Below are 10,882 nucleotides of genomic sequence, written 5' to 3'. Positions count from 1 at the left end.
ACATATCCGTTTAGTTAGTTAGATCCGCGTGTTAACCCAGTTAGAAATGATAATTATTTCATTTTGAAACTATAGTGTAAATTCATTGTGTACTTCAGCTTTAATAGTATAGATATATTTAAAAAATGTTAATATAGATTGATTTGGTTGGTCAAATTAAAAATTAAAATAGTTTAAAAAGTAAACTACATTGAATATTCCATACTAAGAAAACATGGAATGGTTTCTATTAAAACAAATATTAAAATACTCAATGTTTAAAATTTCGATAAAGATCTTTATAAAATATTTGAAATTAAGAAAATCTTGCCAATTAAGCTAAATTTTAGGCATTGTATCTTACAAATAAAGTTAAATATCAAACGTAATAATTATCTTTCCTTTAATATTGAAAACCAATTTTTTTTTTTATCAACTGAAAAATGAACGATGGAGATTAAATCTCTAAACCTGAGATTCGCGTGTTAACCCAGTTAGAAATGATAATTATTTCATTTTGAAACTATAGTGTAAATTCATTGTGTACTTCAGCTTTAATAGTATAGATTTAAAATTTCGATCAAGATCTTTATAAAATATTTGAAATTAAGAAAATCTTGCCAAGTAAGCTAAATTTTAGGCATTGTATCTTACAAATAAAGTTAAATATCAAACGTAATAATTATCTTTCCTTTAATATTGAAAACCAATTTTTTTTTATCAACTGAAAAATGAACGATGGAGATTAAATCTCTAAACCCGATTAACATATCCGTTTAGTTAGTTAGATCCGCGTGTTAACCCAGTTAGAAATGATAATTATTTCATTTTGAAACTATAGTGTAAATTCATTGTGTACTTCAGCTTTAATAGTATAGATACAAAATACGTTAATTTGATTTTTCTAATAAATTTATTTAAAATAATTAATCTTTGAAGCTGATAATAAGAATGTTTCAGAGTTAATGAATGGTATATGTCTCAATTTTGGTTGTTTCAACTGGATTAGAGAGGCAAGATCTTGGAAGGAAAGGTTTGATGATGTACAATTCACTTGGACTCCTCGAGCAAATAATCAAGCGGCTGATCTATTGACTAAGTGAAGACCACCGAGTAATGCGTTATGTTTTTACTATTCTTACATCCCTTTATTGATTCAAAATGCTATATTTTGTAACCTTACTTGATCAATTAATATAAGTTTACCGTTAAAAAAAACAATACAAAATTTTATATAAAATAAAATTCAATCACATTATATATGTAGCACGGAGAATGATCTAATCTATGTGTATAAACTATTATCTCATTGGTCGAATTAGACCACCATTATTGGTGATATCTTAAACATCTCTTAACTTAAAATTTGTAAGCTAAGATTTGCTAACAAATCATATATATAAAAGTAAGGTTCCACTCTCTCCTTATTGGTGGAAAAATATTTAAGGCTTTAATTTAAAAAATAAAAAATAAATAAATGTTTATGACAATCATTCAATACAAAATTTAATTACACTATAAGTTATAATCAAATGGCAAAGAAAATGAAAAGACTTAATCATATATCATACAACAAATTTTATAAGGCTTATTGGTGGAAAATTATTTAAAATCATATATATAAAAGTAAGGTTCAACTCTCTTTATTGTTCCATTTTGTATTTATTTTTTAAAATATAATATTTATTTTTAACCAAAAAAACACATTTAATCATATACATTAATTCATACTTTGAATTCACACTTTACTACTAAAATGAAACTGAAAATTATATAAATTTCCAAAGACTATTGATTTTCTTTATTGAATTCCAATTAAACACACTATAAATTATAATTATAACTCCTCTAATTTAATTATTTTAAAAATGTAACTTACATCACTTCTTATCATATAAATAGCCATTCTCACATCCTTCTCTACCATATCTCATATCTTCATTATTCTCTTTGTTTTTTTAAAAGTTCTTGCATGGGGTGAAAACTCATTTAAAATATCATTGTAAGAGTTTGATTAATTATTTAGTTTAAACTTTTGTTTTCAATTTTATTTATTTTTGTTTTTATGTATTTCTTTATGTTTTCAGTGTTTTTTTATATTTTTAAATGTAATACATATGTATAATAATATTTTATGGTTATAAGAAAATCAAGCTAAAGAAACCGTCTTCATTCTTTTACTTTGGATGTTTGTTTCTTTCTCACATATTCATGTATATTTAATTTATTTTCAAAAGTATGTAATTTTTTAACAAAATAAACTTTTTTTTATATAATTATCAAACAAATTTGTAAGACATTCTTTTAAGAATAATGATCCTTATATTTAGTTTGTGATTCAACATGTAAAAATACAAAGAACATTATAATTTGTTTTAACTTTGAATTTTATACTTGATTTCCTATCTAAAAAACAATTTGATATTCCATTTTCTATCTATATATACACTACAAGGATGAAAAATATAATTAAACCTAGAAATATAACTTAAATTAAGAGGAATAAAAAAAGAGAGTAAAAATAAAATTATTTCTTGGGAATTTTTAAGGTTTCACTCTCTCCTTATTGGTCCATTTAGCATTTATTTTTTAATTATAATATTTATTTTTAATTAAACCAAATATCTAACACATTTAGTCATATACTTTAATTCATACTTGAAATCCACACTTTACTATTAAATTGTAACTTAAATTATATAACCCTTCAATTGACTATTTGTTTCCTCCATTTAACTTCAATTAACACACTATAAAATATAATTATAACTCCTCTGATTTAATTATTTTAGAATTGTAACTTACATCATATTTATCCTATAAATATTCATTTTTACATCCTTCTCTACCATATATTCTCAATATTTTTTTTGTTTAATTTTTAATGTTCTTACATGGGCTGAAAGCTCAATTAAGATATCATTGTAAGAGCTTGATTATATATTTGGTTAAAACTTTTTTTTTCAATTATATTTCTTCTTTATTTTATGCACTTCTTCATTTTTTCATTTTTTATACTATTAAATGTATAATACATATGTATAATAATATTTTATGGCTATAAGGAAATTACTTTATCGATGGGATTCAAAAATATTGATTTCTGACCATCGCACCATAAGAAAATCAAGCTAAATAAACCATTTTCATTGTTTTACTTTATATGTTTTTTTCTTTCTCACATATTCATGTATATTTATTTTATTTTCAAAGTATGTAATTATTTTAACAAAATATTTTTTTGTTATATTCAAACCAATTTGTAAGACATTGAAATAAATAAAATTTTATACACAACTAAAGATAATTTTTGTGTATATTTATAAGTTTACACACATATTTGGATAAATTTCAACATTTTTAGTGGTTGCTTTGATAAAGTTTGAAAAGGGGGTAAATTTAAAAAAGTGGTATTTTTAAAGGGGTATTTTTTAAATTCTCCCAATATCATTCCTATTTTTATCATTAACAATATTATTGTTTTATCAAAAAATACTTAAAAGTACTAAAGAAAATTACTATCAAAATTGATTAATTGAACAATTAATCAACGAATAAATTCAAAAGATATGGATGTATGCTTCTATTGTATGATTTAAATAAAGGGGGAATTTCAAAAATACCCATTTTCATATACCTCTTTTTAAAAATACCCCATTTTCAAATTTTATCAAAAACCCCACTAAAAATGTTGAAATTTATCCAAATATGTGTGTAAGCTTATAAATATATACACAAATTACCTTTATATGTGTATAAAACTTTATATACCTTTCATAAATAGCGTAAAAATAAATTATAAAAAGCTTATAAAAATCTTATAAAAACCGTATAAATCCTTTTAAAAACCTTATAAAACTTATAAAAATAATTTAAAACTATTTAAAACATTTTAAAATATTTGTATCGAATCTCCCAGTAGTAGTTATTATATAGAAGTACCTTATAAAATATATAAAACTTTATAATTTTTTATATTTAAAAAGGGGTATTTTTGAAAATGGATAGATAAAGGGGGTATTTTTAAAAAGGTGTACACCAAAAGGGGTATTTTTCAAAAATTCTCTTAAATAAATAACATGTAAAAATGTCATAAGCATTAAAATTTATTTAATCTATTTTTTATAAGTAATAAATAAATTCAAATAATTAAATAAATATACAACAACCCGCGCATATGCGCGGGACGTTACCTAGTCTTAAACTAAGAGATGCTAACGAAGATGTGCTTTTAAGATATACTCATATATAAGAGATATAAGAGATATCTCTTACCAAATCTTAAGCTAAGAGATTCTTAAGAGACCATCAATAATGGTGGTCTAACTAAACAAATGTTTCAAATTTTAACTAATTTAAATTAGTCTACTAATCAAAGCCAACTAATAATTTCGTTTTTCTTTTATCTAACGAAGAGTACATTTTTTTGGTAGTGGAAAATTCAACCAAGAGGATAAGATGATAATTGTCGTTCGTTAATAATATTTTTTTTTGTTTTGGCTGGGCCAGGTCTTTTCCTTCTACAAAACCCCTGTTTCTGAGTAGTTCAGTGAAACAGAAGCTGACAAAAACTGATGTTACACTAAACTGAAGAGTCTCTACACAAATTAAGTCTCTACTAAAAGTCTCCTCTACGTGGCTTATATAAAGCACACTAAATTATTTATATTATCCATACACAGTCATAGAAAATCAGAAATCAAAATGACTTCTCCTACTGCATCTAAGTACGATGTCTTTCTAAGTTTTAGCGGGCAGGACACTCGCCGCACCTTCAGCAGCTTTCTCTATCATGAATTGGTTGGAAGAAATATACGAACTTTCAAAGATGACAAAGACCTGGAGATCGGTCAGATGATCTCGCCGGAGCTTGAACGTGCCATAGGGGACTCGAGAATCGCGGTATTGTGGTCTCTGAGAACTACGCTGCGTCTCGTTGGTGCCTCGAAGAGCTCAGGATGATCATGGATTTCGAGGACCAGGGTTTGATCACTGTGAAGCCCATCTTCTACGATGTGGATCCGTTCAATTTGAGGACGCAGATGGGGTAGTAGCTGAACAGTTTAAGAAGCACGAGGCTAGAGAAGATCATGAGAAAGTGCTTTCATGGAGGCGAGCATTGACCAATTTGTCGTATATGGCCGGCCCTTGTTCATGGATATGGTAAACGTTCCTAACTTAAAATGATTTATCATGGTATTACCACTGGACCTATCAGGTACGATCCCTGGTTTGAGTGGTGTTTTGGGACAAAAACCATATAATCTACTCTCGTTTTGGGTTTGAGAAGAATAAGATGTACATACTTTGGCCTAGAACCTTTTAGTTATTGAAAAAAAAGTTTAATTTTTATAATTAGATTTGATTTAATACCAAAGATTGAATTTTTATTTTTACACTTGATTTGAATCAAAAGATTGAATTTTTATTTTTACACTTGATTTGAATCAAAAGATTGAGTTTTTATTTTTACACTTGATTTGAATCAAAAGATTGAATTTTCTTGTTAAATTGGGTTTAAATCGATGCCTTAAGTTTCTATTTTTTTTCTCTGTAGCGAAGATGACATGAAGCTGGTCGACGAAATTGCGGACAATATATCAAATATGCTGATAACTGTTACAAGTAAAACAATACGCAATGGGAGGTACATAGTGGGGAGTGATAAACACATGAAGTATCTTAACCGATTAATGGATTTGAATTCCAAAAGAGGATTGACAATGGTTGGGATTTGGGCAAGAGGATGCAATGCTAGATCAGCTCTAGCTAAATATGTTTACCATAAAACATATCAACATTTTGAAAGTCATTGTTTCTTGGGAAACGTGAGAATGATTTCTCAAAGTTCACACATTGAAGGCCATCTACATGAAGAGTTTCTGAAAAATATTAAAGGAGAATTCTCAACCAGCAAACATAGTCTCAAGAACCAAAGGATTCTGCTCGTGGCAGACGACGTCGATAAGCTTGAACAGCTACATGCTCTTGCATCAAATTTTAGCGGCTTTGGTCCGGGGAGTGTTGTTATCATCACTACACAAGACAAGCAGCTGTTGAATTCTTACGGTATAGAGCTTGTCCACGAAGTAGAGTTTTTGAAGTTCCATCAATTTCACGATCAATTCTTCCGAACATTAGCCTTTAAAAAGAGAGACATTTATGCCACAAAATATTTTGGCTGGCACGTTTTTTCCCTTTTCATAACAGCCGGAATGTTTTGGTTGGCTCTGTTTTTTTCTTTTTTTAACAGTTGAAATATGAGCAGTAGTATATCTCTGCTCATTGGAAATTGTTACAATCATTTTATTAAGTTTATCCCTAAAAAATGATCATGCAACTTTTGATTGTACCATTTGATCTTATCTTTTACAACACTTACCTTCCAAGTCTCTAAATAAATGGGAAAAGGTCATTTAAATAATGAACTTTTCCAAAAACGTCATTTAGATCATAAACTTTCCTTAAGGTCATTTAAAACACCAAGTTCTATTTAATGTCCGTTTTAAAAATCAAATGTTGTTGATGAAGCCAAAATAGACATGTCGTGATAACAGAGCATCTAACATCTGTTTACTCTGTCGTTAACTAATTTGTTTGCTTAATTTCTTTATGTCTTATTATTGCATTCCTAAGAGTTCGCGATTTCCCTTCTTTTGTGTCAAATTATGCACAATGATTCTACTATTTTCACCTTTAAAAAGCAAAAGTGCCTCTTCCGTTTCTAACTACCCTTCTAAGAGTTTCCCAAAGTAACTGCTGAATTTGACTCAAATTGCTTTCTCTCCCTCTTCAACTGCCGAATTTGACTCAAATTGCTCATCGTGCCTAAACCTTCTACGTTTCTCAACCGTCGATCATATCTTACATCGCTGCTGCCTTGACGTCTAACGTTAACAAAGCCTCTTCTATTTCCCACTTTTTTCTAAACAGTTTATCAAAGGAAGAAGTTTTCTCGCCCCCTCCAACTGCTGTTTTTTACTCAAAATTCTCATCGCGCGAAAACCTTCTTCATTTCCCAACCGTCGATATCATATCTTCAACCGCGGCTGCCTTGATGTCTAACGTTACGAAAGCTTCAGTCAGTACTCCGTTAACTTTTCATATGTGGGGTTTGTTGTATGTACTCAAACAAATGAACGATTTGCCCCCTAATTATTCATCGATTATAGTGACCGCGCCCTCCAAAAGCAGATCCTTGGAAAGTATTCTAGCACTCTATCGAATCCCTTCCTAATGCATAGGCGGAAGCGAATCAATGGATCTATCTAACTAAAAAAACAAAAGACAATGAGAGTCCTTCTCTCTAGCTTGACACAAGCTCTTTGGGAAATTAAGATTGCCTCTTTAATTTTTTGTTTTTCTTTTATAAATCTCAAAACTTAGACTCAACCAAGCTTTTAAAGGTTTAATTTAAACGAAGAAGATAAACCCAAATCTCCTACGAGCATCTCCAACGGTTTATACTGGAATTTGTTTATAAATTATTAAGATTGCATAATATGAGAAGGAGCAAGTGGGCTATTGGTTCTCACCTCTGTTGCCTTCTCCCGAGATCCAGGTTCGAGCTCCATCCCTGTGAAAAAGAGACTTCAAATTTGTAATGATGACAAAAAAAAAGATTGCATAATATCAAACTGATTTTATTAATTTTAATATCATGCAATCCCAAAAATTATTATTATCAAGATTGCATAATATTAAACTTAATTAAATCAGTTTGATCTATATGTCTTATATTTATATTGTTAAAAAATAGTATAATGAAGTTTTAACTCGTTTTGAAATATAAGGTTAATGATAATTTCTATATTTTAGTAATATCGATTCAAACTCGTCCCGTCATACAACCCGTGTATAAATGTTAATTTAAAAACAAACATAGTTTGTAATAATTTATTTCATACTATAGTATATAGACTAGGTTTTGAACACATTCTATGCGTGGTATATTCGATATATTTTGGTGAAAATTATTTATGATTGATGATTAATCAATTAATTGCTCGAAACAACGTTGCCCATCTAAACTCCTAAACTTGAACTTAGATACCTTTCTACCATAACTTAGTTTTATGTTTCCAGAATAATCATACCCAATTTCATAAACTAACTAACTAACCACGATATCAATAAATAATAAACAAATAAACAAACAAACAAACAAACAAATAAATATAATGAATTGTAGTTTTTACCTTAGCATCCTATGCCTAACATCATCTCTAGTTACTTCATTAAAAGACTTTCCGGATCAAAGATCCCAATCTAGAAAAGACTCCTATCACATAAACAATACAAAAACAAAGAACTTAGAATTGAACTAAACAATAATTTCCACAACTTAGTAATACTCCTATTACATTAAAATACTCCTATTACATACCCAAAATCATTTCATTAACTTTCACAACTTAGTAATATCTATTTTTTAAAATATAGATTAACTTTCACAATTTAGTAATATCTATTTTTTAAAACTTTATAACAAAAAGAATTCAAAAAATAATCTCGAACGTAGCGTGCGGTCAGAATCTAGTATATCTATAATTGTGTAATCTATATGAACATTTTTGAAGTGCCTTTTGGAAAGTAACCTTTTATTTTGTATTATTTGCAATCATAAACCATTGCCATTTGAATGAATAACAAAAGTTTAAAGTAAAATTTAAAATTACATTATAATAAAAATTGCAAAACTGGAAATCAGTATTTATTACATTCAATAGAATTTTCTAAAATCTCACCCTAATAAATCAAATTATTCTCTACTATATTTATATTATCTTATTTTCTTTAAAATTTATATTATTACATAAAGCATATGTATAATAAAAATATATTTTTCCGCACATATTACAATTTGAATTTTTTAAAACGGACGTATATTACTCAATCGATACAAAACAATTTTTATTTACTAAACTATTGTTGATAATGTGTAGCACGGGTCATGTGATGGAACGTGTTATAATTTACATAATTATGATTTTAGCTGTTTTTATGGGTTGTCTGTTATAGTAAAACTCACAAAATAATTTAATCTGACACTAGACTATTTAAACGAAATATGTTATGCCAACATTATTTCATTATTTTGAATATTAGATTTATTTAATTAAGTTGATCATATTACGATTATATCAAAAATAAATTTTCATGTATTATTCTACGGGTTAAGTCAGGAATAACAATCAAAATACAGTAGTACAATACTTAAAAAATTAATAAAAATATATTTTAAAATACCGTCCCGCGTTATACTGCGGGTTAAAATCTAGTTTATTAACAAAACACTTAAGCCATCAAGTTAGAATAGTATGGATGGATTTGATTTACAATTAAGTGGTTCACATTGTTTTGTGTTTTGTTTGACTTTCACTACCAAAAAGACCTTGTTTGGGTCATCAAATTTAGGAGTGGAACAAAAGCCATTTTTTCCTGGAAAGTGAGAGAGTCAAAAAAATATAATAGGAAGAAAATGCGAGGAACTTAACCGGAAAGAGTTTTGGGCAAGGCTACACCACTCCTAACAAGACCACTTATTTATGTTACCTCTCGATCATCAAGACAAGAGAACCAAACCAATCAAATGTCTGAAACTGAAGTTACCCTTCAAAAGTTCGATGTCTTTCTGAGTTTCAATGGAGACGATACTGGTCGTAACTTCATCAGTTTTCTCTTCACAGAATTGATAAAAAAGAATGTTAAAATTCCACCCTTCAAATATGACCGGCAGATATCTCCGGAGCTCGAACGCATATCGCCTGAGCTCGAACGGGCCATTGGGGGTTCTAGATTCGCCGTCGTTGTCGTCTCTGAGAATTACTCTGCTTCTCCTTGGTGTCTGGAAGAGCTTGTGAAGGTTATGGAATTCGTAAGAGAGGGTTCGATCACCGTGATACCCGTCTTTTACGACGTGGATCCGTGCCATGTGAGGAGGCAGATTGGGAAAGTCGCTGAACACTTCAAGATGCATGAGGGTAGAGAAGACCATGAGAAGGTGCTTTTTTGGAGGCAAGCATTGAAAGATTTGGGGAATGTCTCCGGCATCTGTTCATCTAAATGGTAAAATTTCAGAACTTTTTACAAGTTTTACTATTACATAAAGTTATATTGAACTCGTGAACTATCAGCAGCATAAATTTATATTTGAACTTGTTTATCTACGAATTAATATTATATCTTTGAAAGTAACGGCTCTATACATATATCAAAATCTTCGATGATAAAATTCGAGTTTTACTAAAAAAAAATTATTAATTCGATTCTAAAGTTTCGATTTTTTTTTTTTTTTGGGTCTTTAGGGAAGATGACTCAAAGATAGTAGACAAAATTACTGAGCTGATATCAAAAAATCTGATGATTGATACAACAAGAATTAATGGGAGTGACCTTCAGGGGATTTATGCACACATGAAAGCTTTTAACCGATTATTGAATTTGAGCTCTAAGAAAAGTGTAAGAGTGATTGGGATTTGGGAGAGAGGAAGCAAGAAAAGATCGGTTTTAGCTAAATTTGTTTATCAGAACATTCATCAACACTTTGAAAGCCATTTTTTCCTGGAAAGTGAGAAAATGGTTTATAAGGATCGTCACATGTTGCATCTCTTTGAAGAGAGGATGAGTCAATTAAGAGTCAAGAACAAAAAGGTTTTGCTTGTGGCTGACGACATCAAAAAGCTTGAACAGTTCGATGCTCTTGCAGATAATTTCAACAATTTTGGTCCGGGGAGTATAGTTATCATCACTACACAAGACAAGCAGGTGCTTTCCTCTTCAGGCATAAATCTTGTTTATGAAGTAGAGTTTCAGAGATTCTTGGAAGTTCATGGACATTTCAGGCAATTAGCCTTCAAAGAGAAAGACATTTCTGCTGCGTAACAAACAGTCAGAGGAGGTA

General features: G+C 29.1%; 1 protein-coding gene and 1 pseudogene across 1 annotated transcript; both read left to right on the top strand.

The window, feature by feature from the left end:
• Window positions 1-4,671: 4,671 nt before the first annotated feature.
• On the top strand, window positions 4,672-6,312 carry LOC17888993 (annotated as a pseudogene).
• A 3,259-nt stretch (window positions 6,313-9,571) lies between these two features.
• LOC17889194 (putative disease resistance protein At4g11170) lies at window positions 9,572-10,863 on the top strand. Its single transcript, XM_006296354.1, has 2 exons — window positions 9,572-10,047; window positions 10,287-10,863. The coding sequence occupies exons 1-2, from the start codon at window positions 9,572-9,574 to the stop codon at window positions 10,861-10,863; spliced, it is 1,053 nt and encodes a 350-aa protein (XP_006296416.1).
• The last annotated feature ends 19 nt before the right edge of the window (window positions 10,864-10,882 follow it).

The sequence above is a fragment of the Capsella rubella genome, unplaced genomic scaffold (genome assembly GCF_000375325.1).
Source record: "Capsella rubella cultivar Monte Gargano unplaced genomic scaffold, Caprub1_0 scaffold_4, whole genome shotgun sequence".
NCBI lineage: Eukaryota > Viridiplantae > Streptophyta > Magnoliopsida > Brassicales > Brassicaceae > Capsella > Capsella rubella.
This window is presented reverse-complemented; position numbering and strand designations above follow the sequence as displayed.

Excerpts from the sequence above, each read along its gene's own strand:
- LOC17889194 (XM_006296354.1), top strand. The coding sequence starts at position 9,572 with ATGTCTGAAACTGAAGTTACCCTTCAAAAGTTCGATGTCTTTCTGAGT. Across the intron at positions 10,048-10,286 it reads GGCATCTGTTCATCTAAATG|GGAAGATGACTCAAAGATAG; the intron begins GTAAAATTTCAG and ends TTGGGTCTTTAG.